This window comes from Penaeus chinensis, chromosome 24 (assembly GCF_019202785.1).
Source record: "Penaeus chinensis breed Huanghai No. 1 chromosome 24, ASM1920278v2, whole genome shotgun sequence".
In the NCBI taxonomy this organism is placed as follows: domain Eukaryota; kingdom Metazoa; phylum Arthropoda; class Malacostraca; order Decapoda; family Penaeidae; genus Penaeus; species Penaeus chinensis.
The window spans coordinates 24,753,739-24,773,657 of record NC_061842.1 but is presented as its reverse complement, the minus strand read 5'-3'; the positions used below and the strand labels follow the sequence as shown (position 1 = coordinate 24,773,657).

Here is a 19,919-nt window from a genome sequence, read left to right as displayed (position 1 = left end):
TGTTTTGAGAGTAGGGAGCTGTGGGAGGGATCACGAAAAATCGGTCCCATTTGGCTGGGTTAAATATAATATTTAGGATTCTTGTAGAGGTGGGGGTAGTAGAAGTGCGGGGACGTGTGGAGGAGGGAGTAGTGTTGAGTGGGGTAGTGTTACGGGGAGGTGGGCAATAAGGTTGTAAGGTAATAATAAGGGGAGATGGGATGGTTGATGAAGAAGGTTGTGGGAGTAAAGGTGTTGAAGTTGAGCATGTTGGGAGAGTAGAAATGTCTCCTGGGGGTTGGTTGTTGATTAGGGTTGATACTGTACTAGTATGCATTGATGATGGGGGAGTTGTTGCAGTGTTCGGAGCCGTGGTCAAAGGGGAGCCGGGATTGGGGCTATTTGATAAAGGGGCAAGCCTCATTGCCCCTAATAGTGGGGTTACATCTTCATTATTGGCCATGATAAGCCTGGCTTATATTGGGGAAAAAAAAAAAACAGTCCACCCCTCAGAGTCCCCTTGAGGGGTAAGGGCCAGGTATGGCAGGGGAATACCGTGCCCATGGTTCCCTCAGGCCGTTCAGGACTGACACAAAGTCAGCCTTTCATCCTTTCAGCACGGCTCTCACACCTTAGGAGGTGGATAGTAGAAGGGATTGGTGAAGAAACTGAAACGAAAAGTATAAGTGGGAAAAAAAGACTGCAAAATTAGTTGAGTCGATGGCTGAGTCCCAAGGTTGAGGAGTTCCCCATCATTGGGTCTCAGTCTCCGTCTCCTAAGCCCCCCCACGACAACAACGGGCAAAGGATTGGGAGGGAGAAGGAAAGGAAAGGAGAAGAGGCAGGGGTGATCCCCTACACTGGGCCTCAGTCAGTCACCGTCTCCTAAGACGCCCCCCCCCCCCCCCCCACACGATAACAACGAACAAGGGATTAGGGGGGTGGGGGGCAGATGGGGAAAGGAATAGTATAAAAAAGCTAAACGATGAAAATCATGATAAACGTTTCGGAATCATTCGCGAAAATTAATACCTCACAGTGAGTCAAATAACTAGAGATACTCGTAAACTTGATTTTGTCTTGATAACTTTTGCGTATAGTCTTGTTATTTTTCTTTCCTTTCCCTAGAAGGCAAATTAAACAACAAATATTTTAAATATATTTTTTTAGAGAAAATAACATATATCCATATATTCTACAAGCTACTAACTTTAATACCCATCCTGAAAGTAAACATAAATGATATCTATTAATTTTACATATATAACAAATCATACACCCATTTTATACAAAGTCAAAAGAAAAAATAGTTTATTGACTGAAGAAGTTGGTCATATACTTTAAGTAAAGATCTGTAGTTCAGATTATATAAAATAAGAATATCAGATCGTCGATTGTCAACGGATACAATCTAATGACAAGATTAATTGCTTTTACATAATTTGCAAAGTATTCACTTACATGTCATAATGTTAAGTATCTCTTTATAAACATGTCATTAGACTCTTAGATAACATATCAATCTCAGATCATACAAAACTATAGATTTCTCATTCCCTTATCTTTAATCAATCTACTATATTCAAAAATATAAAACATGTAAAAGGTAGCACCCCTTTATTTATCTCGTCTTTTGAATGGGTCTTCTGTTAAATACAGTATAACTATAAATCATCCACAAGTTCCTTTCATACTTAATGAAAATTGTTTACGTTCGAACTATGTTATGGATATTATTCCTCCTTCTTGCATATGAGGCAGCGTTTGGTCTTCAATCTTATTTTTCTGTCAAAAAGTACTGTTGGGTTCAAATATACATATATAACGATTTGTATATATCAAATTTGATATACGCAACCTATTTTGTAAATTAGGAAATGTGTTGTCAGTTATAATACTGTAAATCAAATGCTTCAGTGCAATACAACTATCTGAAAGGCACGTACTTTATATGCTGACAAACAAGGTGCTTTGCAAGACTCTGAAGTTGTATCTACACATCATTAAATAATCTATCAATTCTAGTTACTACAACACTTGTACTACAGCAAACAACAACAATAATCCTTAGAATAATTATATATTATGAGGCATTGTATTGAGCTTTCAAGTTTTATGGCATATTAACATGGGGAAGGCTTAATATCGGACATCTTTTTTGAACACTTAAAGTTGGGAAGAGTAATTTCCAGCTTCCTTGGACTACCGGGAAGGTCAGCGGAAGATGCAATAGAAGTGGAAGTTGAACCACGACTGTTCAACTGAACAACCACGTTACTGGGATTGGCTGTGGTAGCAGACAGTGGTGTTTGCAGAACTTTTGGCGTCTGTGTGTTCATCGCCACTACGTCCGTCTCTGAACTGTGGAACGGGCTCGTCTTAACGTTTTTTCTAACACTCTCTTCCTGGGACTCAGATGTGGTCAGATCCACAAGTGTCGAAGTGACATTCTGAGAAGGGGAAGTGGCGCCCCTCTCTCTGTTTGAGGACAGAACTTGCTGGCTTAAGGTGAGGCTCTCTAAATCTGTGACAGGCAAGTGAGTCGGCTGCTGAGTGTACCTTGGCACTGTTGCCCCTCGAAAGCGGAACGAGGGCCGCCACCTCGTGCCCGTGAGAGGCCTGGGAGGGAGTGGAGGGCCGTCTTGTCTGATAGGGTGGCAGAAGGGTGAGGGTGAAGACTCGTTAAGGGGTGAAGTGATATCGCTATCCTCGTCCACGTCCTGCTGGGTTTCCAACTGACGCTTGTACTCCTGGCCGTCTGCAGTGTGGTAGAAGGACACCATTCTGGAAACCATGATGGAGTTTATAAAGGATCACGAGGAACTCTAATATGATATATATTAAGACTTTTGCAAGCTTTAGATTTTGATGCAAAATGTAGTTGGAGATATAAGTCAAAGGTAAGTTGCTATGTTGAAATTAAGATCATGTGAAGACCACTGTGATTTGTGATATCAAGTTCATTTCTGTGGTATTTTTTTTTAAATACAACATTTTGCGAAACAAAACCGAACTCATATTTAGCAGATAAAACCAAGTGTATTACATATAAAGGCTCAAAAACGTTTCACAGACGCAGTACTTTGCTGATTAAAGAACGAATATTACAACCAAGAAAATTTCACTGAACCGTAATCATACTCTAAGCTAAAACCCACATTGCACATTTCACCTCACATAAACGTAACATAGTCCCACATAAAGGAAGTTTGGTCCACCTGAAGTGCTGTATGAAGCAAGGAGACGTGCTGGGCAGAAGAGCAGCCACCAGCTGCGGGAAGTACGGCCTCATGCTGCCCTTGTAACGCCAGCAGCTGATCAGGATCTTCGCCAGGAATGACGGCGTGCCCTTAGGGATGTGGGTCTCTAGGGTGTATCCACGACGCACCTGCTGCAGGACGTCGCTGTCATTCGTCAGGTGCTGAAAGGAGGAGGGAGGGGGGTGTTATACTATGTAATAGGTTTTCTGGTTCGTCTTGTGACTGTAAGGGCTTAAATTAGCATGGGTGGAAGGAGAGAGAGATGAAAGAATGAACAAGTAATGCAATAATATCAATTTCTTTCCATTTCCATTTCTAAATAATAGTGCTAATAAAGAAACCGCATCAAAAAGCAGTCACTATGCTTCTGAGACACGTTTAAACATCGCAATACTCAAAATCTTTACACAATGTCCTACCCAAATTTAAAAATAAATAAATAAATGAACATCACACATCCAAAGAAAATCTCACAATCCCTCCACCTCCTCATCTCTCGTCCGTGATCACGAGGACAACTCCACTACCAACTCTCTATCTCATCACCACTTGTCTCTCTTTCTCATACCCACCTCATACGGCCGGGCTCCTCCTGACAGAATCTCCCACAACACGATGCCGTAACTCCACACGTCACTCTGGCTGGTGAACTTCAAGTGGTACTCGGGGGGAAGCCAGCGGACGGGGAAATACTTGCTCTCGCCTAAGTGAGGAGTGTTAAAGTTTAATTGCTGGTTTGGTTGATGTTTTTTTTGAGGGTTTATAACTGCTGGATCGTTGGGTTTTAAGGCTTGGTTTGATTAATGATGTGTTGGGGTTTATAACTGCTGGTTTGGTGGGGTTTAGTTGCTTGTTTTTTTAGTCGTTTAATTGCTAGTTTGGTGGGGTTTATAACTACTGGTTATAATTGAGGATAATTATTGGTTCCTTAGGGGTTAAATCTCTGGTTTATTAGGCTTTCATTACTGGTTTAGTGGGATTTAATCACTGGTTAGATAAGGTTTAATTACTGGTTAGCTGGGATGTAGTTATTAGTCGACTAAGAAAATAATAAGGGAAATGCATAATAACGAAAGAAAGAAAACACAAATGATTAAATGAAAATATAAATCACATGTATCATATTAACAAATACCTGTAATTTAATAAAAAAAATACTTCTACTAACCGCAAATTTTTCACCCAACACGTTCATTCATGTTCAACCCCAGGGTCACACAACCAAGGTAAAACAACAGCAAGCAGAACTTACGTATCCTATAGTAGTCATTATCGGTCAGTCTCGCCATGCCGAAGTCTGAAATCTTAATGTTCATGTTGTCGTTGATGAGGCAGTTCCGAGCGGCGAGGTCCCTGTGGACGATTTTGTGACTGGCCAGATATGCCATGCCATCCGCTATCTGCACGGCCATGGCGCAGACGTGCTAGGGAGGAAAGGGGTGGGGGAGGGGGATGTCACGTCTATTTGGTGAATAACGTTGTTTTAAAAATGTTTTGTTTATATCTTCATTGGTTTATTTGTATTTTGTTTATTTGGTGAATTAATTCTTTTTTTTTCTTCATTTCTTAAGTCGTTCTTTAGTATTTTGTTTATATGGTGTATTAATTCTTAAATAAAATTTTGCTTATGGCACCCTGCTTCTCTCTCTCTCTTTTTTTTTTTTTTTTTTTTTAATATCTTGCATTTGTAGTTCATAGAATTCGGGGCAGTGTTTACTGTTTGTGATAATCATTACTCGTTAATATTAAAGAATTCTGATTGTATTTGTTTAAAAAGCCCTTGCTCCACTTTCCTTTATCTCTAATTTTACTTTGGCATTCACGATGACAATCAACAATCTACTACATTATTATTTTGTAAATTTGCATAGTACCATAATCACAAGATCTATGAGAACACTCCATCAACACCAAACTTCAACCCTCTATCGCAAACTTACATCGATGGTGATAACAGATAAGATATCGTCATCCGGGGGTTTCCGCGACCTGATGTACCTCAGCAAGTCTCCCCAGTTCATGTATTCCATCACCAGCAGGATGTGAGTGGCTTTTGGCACAACCCCATAGGCCCGTACCAGGTGATAGCAGTTCAGTTTGCTGTAGGAAAGAGTGAGCTTAAAGAAGAAGCCTCGATGTCGAAGTTAATACACTGTGAGATGGATAGAAAACATGGTACGAATGTGGGTGTGTATACGTGTGGGTGTGTGGTTTCATATATAAATACAATATCATCAGATGAAGATGAAGAAGAAAAAACATTACACCAGACTTTCCAACATTCACATGACGCAAACGCGCCCCAAAGATCTTCATATCACCAAACACAACCAAGACACAAGCTCACTGACTCACTCTTTCTCTCTCTCTCTCTCTCTCTCTCTCTCACACACACACACGTAAGAAAACTAAAGAAAATATTACAGCATCAACTTAGCCTCCTGCAGTATGTCCTCCCTGGCTTGGAAATCCGTCACCTGCTTCACGGCCACCGGGATGTTTTTGGCTTCGCGGCGCAAGCGACCGTCGAGGACCAGGCCAAATTTCCCCTCCCCGAGCGGAGGTCCTTCTTCTACGTGCAGGTCGGAGGAATCGATGATATCCTGACTTCCTATGATGTCATAGACGTGCTGGATCCACGCCGGGAGTCCTGAAAAAGAGGGGGTCGGGGGGGCAGGGAGAGGTTTGGAAAAGAAATGTGAGATTAATTATGGTATTGCTTTCCATACGGGGTATTTGTATATCGGTAACCCAAGGACGATTAGTGATTAACAATTCGTATTTACATCTGGTCTTGAGGTATAATATTCTACCGTGGGCAAAATACACAGTGGATTAAAAAAAAAAAAAAAAAAAAAAAAAAAAAAAAAAAAAAAAAAAAAAAAAAAAAAAAAAAAAAAAAAAAAAAAAAAAATCAATTCGAAGTATCACTTAACTTTAACAATTGTAATGAAACTGTAGGCTTGTTATTCCTGCTCAAGATATAGGTCAATACATACTTATATCTAGTAAAAACAAATAAAAAAAGATCTAACCGCAATAGGTAAAGATGTGTTGTAAAAAAAAGGGAAGAGGGATAAGCGGTGAGGAGTAAAATATGAGAGAAACATGGGGGTGGGAGAGGCAAAGAAATAATGTGGGAGGGAGAAGAGGAAGAAATGAGAGAAAGAAGAAGAGATAAAAAAAAGGGAAGCAGAGGGAGGCAGAGAGAGACAGAGAGAAGAGAGAAGAGAAATGGAAGATAAAAGAGAAGAAAGAAGAGAAAGAGAATAAAAGAGAGAAAACAGTAAGAAAGATAGAAAGAAAGAAAGAAGCTAGAGAGGAAGGAAAAAGTAGTTAGGAAGAAGAAAATAGACAGAAAGAAATAAGAAAGAAAGTAAGAAGAAGAGAAGGGGAAGAAGAAAAAAAGGAGGAGAAAGAAAAGAAAGAAAAAAGATAGAGCAAGTAGTGAGAAAGAAGAAAAAGAAGAAAAGAAGAAGAAGAAGAAGGAGAGAGAAACACGTTCTCGGATCTTTATAAAAAAAAAAAAAAAAAAAAAAAAAACCGTTTACCGGATTCCTGCGCATATATTGGATTCAGCGTCGTCACAATCTTCTCGTCCGGCCTGGTGCAGACTCGGGTGACAAGAGCCAACACTACCACGAGGACCACGCCGACCAGGAGAGCAACGGCCAGGAGTTTCAAGTGCAAGGGGGTGTCTGGTCCTCCCTGGGTAATGCAGAATAGGGTACGTTAGAGTTGAATTGTGTGTGGGTTTTTTTTCTATCTCGAAAGTTTGGTTTGTTTGTGTCGTCGTCGAAAGTGAAATGGATAGAAAACATGGTTGGGGGTTTTGTCAATAAAAATCTTTGTTCGGAATTGCTAGAAGCATATGATTTGGGAGTATACGAGTTATTTGGGTCTCGTTCTATTTATCTTTTTTTAAAATTTTTATTATTGTTTTTATTTTGCGTTATTTTGTACGTGTTTCTCATGTTGCTTGTTATCTTCAGGACAGATGAAAGGACAGAGAAAAAAGTTGTTCCCTGAATAATCTTCTTTTGTGCTCAGTAAGCCTTTCTTTAAGACTACAGGAATTTAAAGAGATTTTTGTTCTCGGTCGAGGTACCTGCGCCTCCACGCACTCCTGTGTTTGATGCCAATTAGTAAAATTACTTTTTTATCCTTAACTTATACTGATATTTGCCTATGCAGTTAAGATTCTGTCGTCCACAGTCACAGAACCTGATTATCGCGGTCTTTGCTCATAAAATCTTATTGCCTTCACTGAAATCGTAATGAATACGCTGAAATTTTGATAGTTGGTACCTCTGCAGAGCTAAGAAATAATATTCAGCCAACCACACTATAAGCACATGTATTGTGACGGTTGCAAATGTACATGGTATCACTTCCAAGCTGCTTAATACAAACGCAATCATTCAAATGGCAGACGAATTCATCAAAGCTGACGCTGGTAAAACAAAATTCGCGATTTCCAAATGCTAAGGTTGCAATGAAGAGTGGGAATCCCTTTGTGACTTCTGTGATATCAATAATTTCCACAGACTGTTGTTGTGTATGCATGTATTACCGAATGTAAAACATCACGTTAATGTCAACAAGTCTCTTGAAAGGCCTGTTTTATGTCAGTTTGTGTTCCCAAAAGTTTATGTCAGAACAACACTATTATTTATCTCCCCATTCGTCGCCGGTAAATGTTTCCCAGTCAATATCTTTTCCTCTTCTCTAAATTTCAGCAAAAAATGAACGGATGAACGTACAGAATAATTCCGCAAAAAAACATGCTTTTGTTGTTGTTGTTTTTAAACCATGTTGAGAAAAAATGGGCTAACGCTTTAGGACAAGAAAAGAGAAACAAAAATAAAGTTGAATTTCACTAGTCAAGAAAGAGAACCTAAAAAATAATGCTGAATTTCAGAGGTTAAAAAAAACAACACTGACTAGGAAAGATAACTATAAAAAAAAACAATATAAAACCAAATTCCACTGCTATGAAAGTATGGGGAAAAATATCACTGGTTAAGAAAGGGTACTAACACTGAACACCCGAGTGACTACTTACCTCAACGACGAAGATAACAGCCTCTAAGGACTTATTCGAGGGGGAGTCTGGTCTCGTGTAGGTCTCGACGCTTAAGTTGTAACGTCCTGGAAGCAGCTGGCTCATGTTGAGGTGGAAGGTCATGTTCCTCTCGACAAATTCCCTCTCGCTGATACACTATGAAAGGTTAAGCAGGAAGAGGAGTGTTGCTTGAAACGGATCGAAGATTTATTATCATTATTGCTAAGTAAGGGATTATTATTATCAGTAGTAAGGAAGAGAAAGTTGGGGAAGGGAGGAAGAGAGAGGGAAAGAAAGAAGGGAGGAAGGGAGGGAGAGGGGGAGGGAAGGAGAGGGGGAGGGAAGGAGAGAGGGGCGAAGAGGAGGGAGAGGGGGAGGGAAGGAGAGGGGGAGGGAAGGAGAGAGGGGCGAAGAGGAGGGAAGAAGAGAGGGAAAAAGATAGATGGAGAGAGGGAGACAGAGAGAGAAAGATAGTGAGAGATGGAGATAGATAGGGAGGGAGAGAGAAGAGGGAGGGAGGAAGGCAGGAAAAGAGAGAGAGAGAGAGAGAGAGAGAGAGAGAGAGAGAGAGAGAGAGAGAGAGAGAGAGAGAGAGAGAGAGAGAGAGAGAGAGAGAGAGAGAGAGAAAGAGAGAGAAAGAGAGAGAAAGAGAGAGAAAGAGAGAGAAAGAGAGAGAAAGAGAAAGAGAGAGAAAGAGAAAGAGAAAGAGAGAGAAAGAATGAGAGAGAGAAAGAGAGAGAAAGAGAGAGAAAGAGAGAGAAAGAGAAAGAGAAAGAGAAAGAGAGAGAAAGAGAAAGAGAGAGAGAGAGAGAAGGAATGAGAGAGAAAAAGAATGAGAGAGAGAAAGAATGAGAAAGAGAGAGGCAGAGAGAGACAGAGACAGAGAGAGACAGGGATAGAGAGAGACAGGGATAGAGAGAGACAGGGATAGAGAGAGACAGGGATAGAGAGAGACAGAGGCAGATAGAGACAGAGACAGAGCCAGAGCCAGAGCCAGAGCCAGAGACAGAGCCAGAGACAGAGAGAGACAGAGACAGAGACAAAGACAAAGAGAGAGACAGAGACATAGAGAGTTACAAACTACGACACCGAACTCAGTCGCACCGGAGTTTTGATATGCCCAATCGTTTCCATGGGCAGGATCTTGACCTTGTACGCCACCACCTTCCCGTTGGGCTCCGCTGGCCTCGTCCAGGTGAAGCTCTTGATGCTCTCTCTGCTTGTGTTGATTTCCCTCAGCCCCGTGACCAAGTTCGCACCAGCTGTTGGCGGTAAAGGAGAATCAAAGTGATGTGTTTTTATTATTATTATCATTATCATTATTATTATTTATTTATTTATTTATTATTATTATTATTACCATTATTATTATTTATTTATTTATTTATTATTATTATTACCATTATTATTATTGCTATTATCATTATTATTATTATTATTATCATTATTATTGTTATTGTTATCATTATATATATATATACGCATATATATATATATATTTTTTTTTTGGGGGGGGCGAGTTAGTGTGTATAAATAGTACACTGGCGCACATAATTTTCGTACAAATCTCAAAAAGAAATAAAGAAATTCTCAGGATCATAACACACACACATACACATATCCCCCTCCCCCACACACGAATACCCTCTCCCCTCCACACACACAAACACACACATACAACCCCCCCCCCCCCACACACACACGAATACCCTCTCCCCTACACATACACATACACACACACACACACACACACACACACACACACACACATACCCCCCCCCCCCCACACACACACACACCGGCCAATCTATCATCTCTTTTCATTCTCCTTGTCTCCCAAATTCACCTTTCGCGTCCGTTGTATCGGTAATAATTTTGGGATTGAGCGAACACAACACACACTGCTTCATGTTGGATCCGGGTGGGCAGGCGGTGGTAGGGCGGTGGCACGCGGCAACCTGCGAAGGAATACAGTGTTAATAGCAATGATAGTGTTAACCCATTCGCGACGGGCATGTCATGTATCTGTGCCATGCCCACTGCGAGTTTACTTCTTTAATTGTTTTTCCTCATGGCTACACTTGGACTAAATCATCAATGAACTAATTACGAGTACTGCCTGTCTCGCCCGTTCACCCTTTTCTTTAATTTACGAAATTATTTTACGTTATCTTATTTTGCTATTACTAATGTTTATAACATTATAGTAATTATAATGTTTATAATACAAATAACACCATCGATATTCATAGCTAACAATTTCCCGCCAATTTAAGGAAAGGTGAAATCAGGTAAGGCAGAGCCATCTTTGTGTAGAGACAATTCACAAAAAATATAAAAAATGAGCACAGGCATTTACCCCATTTTTTATTCATTTTCCCTGGCGGCAATGGGTTAATGATCATGTTAATGATAAATATTTAAAAAACAACAAAAATAATATTAGTAATAATAACTACAGAAATTACCATAATGTTAGCCTTGTGTTCATTGAGGATGATAAAAACAACAATAATATTAGTAATAATAAGGAACACAATATTACCTGGTAGTAATATACTGCCATGTGGTATCCTATCACTATCATTACTTTATCTATATCTATCAGTATCGCAAATTGTTTCTAGTGCTACCATTTATCAATATCATAATTTAAATTATTTTCCTCCATGATTTAAACGGAAATAGGCCGTAAATATAAATAACCGCCCTCATTTCGAAGATAATTATACATAAAGATATATATTTATATCTAATTAAAGCTATTCTCTTTGATAAGACTTCAAAGTTAATGAAGTGTGTGTTATGTTTTGCGATTGAACGGCAATTAAATGTCTGTCATGAGCTGAAACGTATTTTAATAAGCAGGCCTTTTTTATACTTTAATTATTATGTTTGGTGTCTGAATTTAATAAGTCAAACAAACAATTCATCTCTTATTATCCACTAATAATTTTGCACTGTCACGCTGTCATAGTCCACCTATCTATCTTTCCTCCTGCAATATCATAACTTCACTAATAACTCATTTTAAAAACCTTACATTACTTTTCTCAACTGAAATCCACCGAAGACTACAAATGCAGCTGTACAATCCGCTGCTACTGATGTTTTACTTGAGTCCTCCTTCCTGCATCGCCGTTTTCTGTTACGCTTTGCACCCAAAAGACCCTCCGTTGCAAAGACCTTACACATTAACCAGGCACTGTTTCCTTTTATTATCTATCGACTCACGTGTTTTTCTTCTTTTTCCTTTATCATGAAAAATCAACATTTCTCTAATCATTTAACTATTGCAATGTTAAGATTTTCTGTCCTCTCTATAATGCAGGATATATATAAAAAAAAAAAATCAGTGTTTTATCTGAGTCTGAGGTAAGTCAAATTAATATTTTAAGCATTTGTTTAGTAATATTCATTGCATCCTACCGAAACAACAAAAAGCGTTTTTTTTTTTTATTAACACTGATAACTTTTTCTTTCATTTTTATCGTCGTCACTTATCACATTTCTCCTAATGAACTCCGAGCAATACAATGTGTTAATGAGCTGTTATTTCTGGTAACGAGCGCACCTTGCAATTTGTCTTAGTGCGAATTAACGGTTAGTACGTACTCACCAGCTGTGCCGAGGGGAAGGGGAAGGGGAAGGGGAAGGGGAAGGGGAAGGGGAAGGGGGAAGGGGAAGGGGAAGGGGAAGGGGAAGGGGAAGGGGAAGGGGAAGGGGAAGGGGGGAGGGGGGAGGGGGAGGGGAAGAGGAAGGGGATAGGGAAGGAGGAGGGGAAGGGGAATTGGAAGGGGAAGGGGTTGGGGAAGGGGATGGGGGAGGAGTGGGAGTGGGAGGGGAAGGGGATGGGTAAGGGGATGGGTAAGGGAAAGGGGAAGGGGGAGGAGGTGGGGGAGTGGGAGGGGAAGGGGAAGGGGAGGGGGGGAGGAGGGGGAGGAGAGATGAGGAAGGCGGAGAGAGAGAGAAAGAGGGAGGGAGGGAGGGAGAGAGACAGAGAGAGAGAGGGGGGGGGGAGAGGGAGAGAGAAGGAGAGAGAGAGAGGGAGGGAGGGATGGAGGGAGGGAGGGAGGGAGGGAGGGAGGGAGGGAGGGAGAGGGAGGGAGAGGGAGGAAGAGAGAGGAAGAGAGGAAGAGAGGGAGAGAGGGAGGGAGGGAGGGAGAGAGAGAGAGAGAGAGAGAGAGAGAGAGAGAGAGAGAGAGAGAGAGAGAGAGAGAGAGAGAGAGAGAGAGAGAGAGAGAGAGGGGGGGAGAGGGAGGGAGAGGGAGTGGGAGAGGGAGAGATAGATAGATAGATAGATAGATAGATAGATAGATAGAGAGAGAGATCAGAAAGGGAAAAAAAAGCAAATAAGAATAGCGACAGAGAGGGGGAAAAAATCTGATAATCTAAAACCATCAGACATCAGTCGAGGGAGAAGTTAATCAGCCAGCGAAAACCAACCTTAATCTCATATATGGTGAAGTGATGCAGCCCCGTGATGGTCAAACTCAACTCCGATGTATTCTTCACAATCGATCCACCTTCACCTGCGCCATTACAAAAAAAGAAAATAAAAGAAAGAAAGAAAGAAAGAAAGAAAGAAGAAAAACGTGTTTGAAACCCTCGTGAATAAATGTGAGTAAAAACACAAGCAGTTATTCGTCATTCACGTAGATTATTATTTTTTTCATTCACATAATACCAACACATACACAATAATCAAAAAGATGTATATATTTTTTCATCTTCGTTCGCATATTAACAGACACAGTGATAAAGACATGAAGTAAAATACAAACATAATCAAAGATCAAAGACGAACTTTTTCTTTGACATAATACCAGCACAGACGACTATAACAGGGGTTGTATTTTTTCATTAACGAAATACAAACACATGCATGGATCAAAGACCTTTTTTATGTTTTCGTTCACAGAACATCAAACACCTGCAGATCAAAGACCGTTCATCCTTTTTGGTTAACAAAATACCAACACAGACACACACTAAACAAACACCTTTTTCCTCTTTCATTCACAAACTATAAAACAGATTTTAATCAAAGACCCCATTCTCTATCTCTCTCTCTCTCTCTCTCTCTCTCTCTCTCTCTCTCTCTCTCTCTCTCTCTCTCACACACACACACACACACACTAATCAAAAAACATACATAAATCAAATTCCCCTTTTTTTCATTCACCCAAATCCCAAAACAGCCACGCAAATCCACGACGCACCTCCTTCCCTTCCCTCCATTCATAAAACCAAACACCCAATAGCTTACGACATACGAGTACCTTGCAAGAGCCGGGCAGCATCCCTCCAACAGCGGGCCGCCCCGTGAGAGAGACACTGGTCGGGGTCGCGGCAGTAGGGCGAATCCTCAACGAATTCACAGTCGCTTGGCGTATGCTGGGGCTCCTTAACTGTGACACAGAGAGACGCAGGCTGAGTTAGGTTTGGATCTTTGGGCACAGTGGGGATTGGATGGTTAATAGAATGTACTGAGGCATATTTGAGTTAGTTTGGATCTTTGGGCACTGTGGGGAATGGATGGTTAATAGAATATACTGAGGCATATTTGAATTAGTTTTGATCTTTGGGCACAGTGGGGAATGTATGGTTAATAGAATGTACTGAGGCATATTTGAGTTAGGTTTGGATCTTTGGACACAGTGGGGAATGGATGGTTAATAGAATATACTGAGGCATATTTGAGTTAGGTTTGGATCTTTGGGCACAGTGGGGATTGGATGGTTAATAGAATGTACTGAGGCATATTTGAGTTAGTTTGGATCTTTGGGCACTGTGGGGAATGGATGGTTAATAGAATATACTGAGGCATATTTGAATTAGTTTTGATCTTTGGGCACAGTGGGGAATGTATGGTTAATAGAATGTACTGAGGCATATTTGAGTTAGGTTTGGATCTTTGGACACAGTGGGGAATGGATGGTTAATAGAATATACTGAGGCATATTTGAGTTAGGTTTGGATCTTTGGACACAGTGGGGAATGGATGGTTAATAGAATGTACTGAGGCATATTTGAGTTAGTTTGGATCTTTGGGCACAGTGGGGAATGGATGGTTAATAGAATATACTGAGGCATATTTGAGTTAGGTTTGGATCTTTGGGCACAGTGGGGAATGGATATCTAATAGAATGTACTGAGGCATATTTGAGTTAGTTTTGATATTTGGGCACTGTGGGGAATGGATAGTTTATAGAATGTACTGAGGCATATTTGAGTTAGTTTTGATCTTTGGGCACAGTGGGGAATGGATATTTAATAGAATGTACTGAGGCATATTTGAGTTAGGTTTGGATCTTTGGACACAGTGGGGAATGGATGGTTAATAGAATGTACTGAGGCATATTTGAGTTAGTTTGGATCTTTGGGCACTGTGGGGAATGGATGGTTAATAGAATATACTGAGGCCATTTGAGTTAGTTTGGATCTTTGGGCACAGTGGGGAATGGATAGTTAATAGAATATACTGAGGCATATTTGAGTTAGTTTTGATCTTTGGGCACTGTGGGGAATGGATGGTTAATATAATATACTGAGGCCATTTGAGTTAGGTTTGGATCTTTTGGAGTCATTGGAGAATTCGTTTGTATTTATGGTGAGAGGTAGTGCTGTTTTAAGATAGAGGATAACGGATATTAAAAAAAGAAGATATTTAGTACTATTATTTTAGAACTGTGGATGTTTTGTTTTTTTTCTGCTGAAGCTGCAACTCGGTATTTAATCATTTCTTTCACCCTTTAAATAGAGTTTGTACTAGTGTTTCAGAAAAGTGAATAATAGGTATTTTCTTAAGTTGGGGGAGAATATTCACTGTCTCTGCTTAAGGATGGTGTTGCAACTTAATCATTCTTACTATTATCATTTTCGAATCGTTGACGTTCCAAATAAGCACAAAAAAAAAAAAAAAAAATATATAAACAGAAACAACGTCTTATATTTACATCTTATAAACCTCGAAATAATAGTTACAAAGTCCTCCTTTCCAAAACTGACAATATAAACTGACAATATAAGCCTCTGACAATATAAATGATATCTTACCAAACGGTAATCACTATAAGTAAAGAAAAAAAAGAGAGAGTTAGCTCTTAGGTATTAACATGTTGCGACACTGACAACTAACAACAATATACCCCCGTCCATGAAGTGTTAAAGCTCACGTCCTACATTCCTGCAAATTTAGACACGGATGAATAGAACGTGTGCTAAATCTGGTCTGGATTGTCTGTGCGCTTTATGGCTGTCTGTGTGTGTGTCTGTGTGTGTGTGTGTGTGTGTGTGTGTGTGTGTGTGTGTGTGTGTGTGTGTGTGTGTGTGTGTGTGTGTGTGTGTGTGTGTGTGTGTGTGTGTGCGTGTGCGTGCGATTGCACATGTGTTCACGCATATACTTAGGCAATTACTTGTGCGTATGCTTGTGAATTTGCCTACGCTTGTAGTTTATCTAACAGTTCAATGTTTGTGTATGCGTGTATATGTGAGCGCTGGAAAAGAGATTCTGTGCGTGGATGCCTGTGAGTTCGTGCGCGCGTGTGGGTTCATGTACGGCAACAAAAGAAGCGGGGAAGGCGCATCAGAGCGGCCCACAGCGCTTCCAAGGCGACACACATCCTAGACACGCCTAGTCTATACAGCATTTCCGGGTGATGTTTGCTTCGCGACTCCAGACAATACCCGTGGAAGTAAAAGCTGATATCCTGATAATACTATCTATAAATATCTATTTAAAAAATGCTGAAAGAGAAGTTTACACTATTATGAGAGGGGAGGAAATGCTGCTTTTGATGACGATAATAAAGCATTGGTGAAAATTGTGATTTCTTATAATCAATTGAAAACTGTCCTAACAGACAACGTTTAAAACGCAGATAACCCGGCAATACTATCTATAAAAATGGATAGAATTTGTTTTTCTAAATATGATAGACGGATATAAGATGCAATGTAATCTAACCCTTGAAATCTTATCATCAATCAAAGAGTTAATCCATAAGACCCTGACGGAATATCTGATCAAATGTAATTAACACACTTCATTCATTCCTTGTAATTAAGACGTAATATTAAAACAAAAACTTACCAATTGGCAAAGAGTTTGATATGTTGATGAGGTCCTGATAAAGTGCCGGATCCAAGTCTGATGTATTAAGTAGCTGGAAATATAACATTGGATTTTGTAATGATTTATGTATGGACATATAAGATTTGGTCTGATTCATAAAACGACATCGATGTGCAACACACACACACACACACACACACACACACACACACACACACACACACACACACACACACACACACACACATATATATATTATATATATATATACATATATATATATTTATATATGTAAATGTATATGTATATGTATATATATATATATGTATGTATGCATATATATATATATATATATATGTATGTATACATATGTATATATGTGTATATATGTTTATTTATGTATGAAATCCAGGTGGATTCCGAAACTGTAGTCTCTTTTTCAATTAAATCTAGTTTTACAGTGTGGGTTTTTATACCATAGTATCAACACGGTAGTGTGTTTTCTCCTTTCATGTATATACATATATATATATATATACATATATATATACACACACAGACACACATATACATACATAACTCCATCTCTCTCTCTCTCTCTCTCTCTCTCTCTCTCTCTCTCTCTCTCTCTCTCTCTCTCTCTCTCTCTCTCTCTCTCTCTCTCTCTCTCTCTCTCTCTCTCTCTCTCCTTCCCTCTCCATTTTTATTACAAGCAGAGAGAGAGAGAAAAATAAAAAAATCAAACGGATCTTTACCCTCTTGCAGTTACGGAACAAACAACAAACAACCAAATCCTGACGAAATGCAAAAGAGGAAAACAAAAAGTAAAAAAAAAAAAGGGAAATAAAAAAAGAAAACCAAGACAGATTTTAAAAAATTATTTCTTTTACTCTTTTTTTTTTTTTTTTTTTCCTTTTTTCACTTTTCGTTTCGTCTCGTCCTTTCGTCACGTATAAAAAATTCACAAATAAGGATATTTTTTTTTTTCTGTTGTTTTCTTTCTTTCCTTCATTTTGTCTCTCTTGTTTGATGAATCTGTCCTTTGAAAGATACTGAACTGACAGGATTTTTTACCATTGTGATTTAACAAAGGCAGTGATATAATGGAATATAATTCGTGAGGAGGAGAGGGAGAGAGAGAGGCAGAGGGAGAGGGAGAGGGAGAGGGAGAGGGAGAGGGTGAGGGTGAGGGGTGAGGGGGGGAGGGGGAGGGGGAGGGGTGAGGGGGGGAGGGGAGGGGGAGGAGGGGGAGGGGAGGGGGAGGAGGGGGAGCAGGAGGGGGAGGGGGAGAAAAGGAGGAGCAGGAGGAAGAGGAGGAGAAAGAAGAGGAGGGTAAAGAGGTGGAGGAGAAGTAAGAAGAGGAGGAGGAGGAGAAAGAAGAGGAGGAAGAGGGGGAGTAAGAAGAAGAGGAGGAGGAGGAGGAGGAGGATAAAAAGGAAGAGGAAAAAGAGGGGGAAGAAAAGGAAAAAGATGAGGAAGAGGAGGAGTAGGAGAAAGAAGAGGAGGATAAATAGGAGGAGGAGGAGGAGGAAGAAGGAGGGAAGAAAAAGAAAAAGAAGATGAGGAAGAGGAGGAGGAGGAGGAAGAGGAGGAGAAATAGTAGGAGGGGGAGGGGGAGTAAGAAGAGGAGCTAGAGGAGGAGAAAAAGGGGGAGGAGGAGGAGGAGGAGGAGGAGGAGGAGGAGGAGGAGGAGGAGGAGGAAGAAGAAGAGGGGGAAGAAAAAGAAGATGAGGAAGAGGAGGAGGAGGAGGAGGAGAAAGAGGAGGAGGAGGAGGAGAAAGAGAAGGAGGAGGAGAAAGAGGAGGAGGAGAAAGAGGAGGAGGAGGAGGAGGAAGAAGAGGGGGAAGAAAAGGAAGAAGAGGAGGAGGAGCAAGAAGACAAAGGAAGAAGAGGAGTAGGCGTAGGAGGAAGAGGAGAAAGACGAAAATGAGAATGAAAAGTAAAACAAAACACCAAGAGGGGAAAACCGAATGAAAAATATTAACAAGCATTAGTCGATGAATATCAACTAAAAAAAAAACCCCACTTGTTACCCCCAGAATTTACGAGAGAAAAAGATCCAGCTCTTATTTCTCAAGTTATGTGCGTGTGCGTGCATATGCATAAACAGTCCGAATAAAGTCTTAACAACAACAACAACAACAAGAACAACAAAAACAACAAAACAGACAACAACAACAACAACAACCCACCACCACCACCACCACCACCAACAATAACAACAACAAACAACAACAACAAGAATCAACAGCAAAAACTCACTTGGATAAGCTGGTTATGGCCATCACTACCGTCCGTCCCGTTGATGCTTCTCTTCTGCCTGCTGCTACTGCTACTGCGTCGCCTGGAGGAGAAAGAAAAGGAGTGTGGAGAAGAAGATAGCTTATCATGTACGTCAGGGAGGATTGTTAAGCAAGTGAGAGACACAGAAGGGGAAGAAAGGAAGAGGGGAAGAAAGGAAGAGGGGAAGAAAGGAAGAGGGGAAGAAAGGAAGAGGGGAAGAAAGGAAGAGGGGAAGAAAGGAAGAGGGGAAGAAAGGAAGAGGGGAAGAGATATAGGGAGAGAGATAAAGAGAGAGAGATATAGAGAGTAGAGAGGGAGAAAGGAAGAGAGAGATATAGAGGGAAGAGAGAGATATAGAGGGTAGAGAGGGAGATAAGAAGGGAGAGATGTAGAGGGGGAGAAAAAGGGAGAGAGATATAGAGGGTAGAGAGGGAGATAGGAAGGGGAAGAAAGGAAGAGGGGGAGATAAAGAGAGAGAGATATAGAGGGTAGAGAGGGAGATAGGAAGGGAGAGATGTAGAGGGGGAGAGAAAGGGAGAGAGATATAGAGGGTAGAGAGGGAGATAAGAAGGGAGAGATGTAGAGGGGGAGAGAAAGGGAGAGAGATATAGAGGGTAGAGAGGGAGATAGGAAGGGAGAGATGTAGAGGGGGAGAGAAAGGGAGAGAGATATAGAGGGTAGAGAGGGAGATAGGAAGGGAGAGATGTAGAGGGGGAGAGAAAGGGGAGATATACAGAAATAAAATATACACAAATAACAAAAAAATAATAACAGTAATAAAAAAACCAACAATCAAAAAAAAAAAAAAATATCAAACAAACAAACAAAGCAAACAACACTCACCGCCAAGAAAAAAAAAGCAAACAAATAAACAACAAAAAATCAATGCCAAGGATAAAAAAAAGAAGATAAACAACAAAAATCAACAAAATAAACAACAAAAAATCAATGCCAAGGATAAAAAAAAGAAGATAAACAACAAAAATCAACAAAATAAACAACAAAAATCAACAAAATAAACAACAAAAAATCAATGCCAAGGATAAAAAAAAGAAGATAAACAACAAAAATCAACAAAATAAACAACAAAAAATCAATGCCAAGGATAAAAAAAAGAAGATAAACAACAAAAATCAACAAAATAAACAACAAAAAATCAATGCAAGGATAAAAAAAAGAAGATAAACAACAAAAATCAACAAAATAAACAACAAAAAATCAATGCCAAGGATAAAAAAAAGAAGATAAACAACAA

At 40.1% G+C, this 19,919-nt stretch overlaps 1 protein-coding gene across 1 annotated transcript in view; it reads right to left on the bottom strand.

The window, feature by feature from the left end:
• Positions 1–1,183: 1,183 nt before the first annotated feature.
• LOC125037899 (insulin-like peptide receptor) overlaps positions 1,184–19,919 on the bottom strand; it is a 49,977-nt gene continuing 31,241 nt past the window's right edge. Inside the window, exons 19-32 of the mRNA XM_047631137.1 lie at positions 18,644–18,725; positions 16,400–16,472; positions 13,587–13,715; positions 12,751–12,836; positions 10,151–10,262; positions 9,409–9,566; positions 8,305–8,460; positions 6,791–6,947; positions 5,664–5,889; positions 5,180–5,339; positions 4,492–4,663; positions 3,812–3,942; positions 3,198–3,400; positions 1,184–2,763 (exon numbers count right to left, since the gene is read on the bottom strand). Of these exons, the coding sequence (XP_047487093.1) occupies positions 2,103–2,763; positions 3,198–3,400; positions 3,812–3,942; positions 4,492–4,663; positions 5,180–5,339; positions 5,664–5,889; positions 6,791–6,947; positions 8,305–8,460; positions 9,409–9,566; positions 10,151–10,262; positions 12,751–12,836; positions 13,587–13,715; positions 16,400–16,472; positions 18,644–18,725 (2,506 nt within the window). The 3' untranslated portion in view covers positions 1,184–2,102. The remainder of the gene's footprint in view (positions 2,764–3,197; positions 3,401–3,811; positions 3,943–4,491; positions 4,664–5,179; positions 5,340–5,663; positions 5,890–6,790; positions 6,948–8,304; positions 8,461–9,408; positions 9,567–10,150; positions 10,263–12,750; positions 12,837–13,586; positions 13,716–16,399; positions 16,473–18,643; positions 18,726–19,919) is intronic.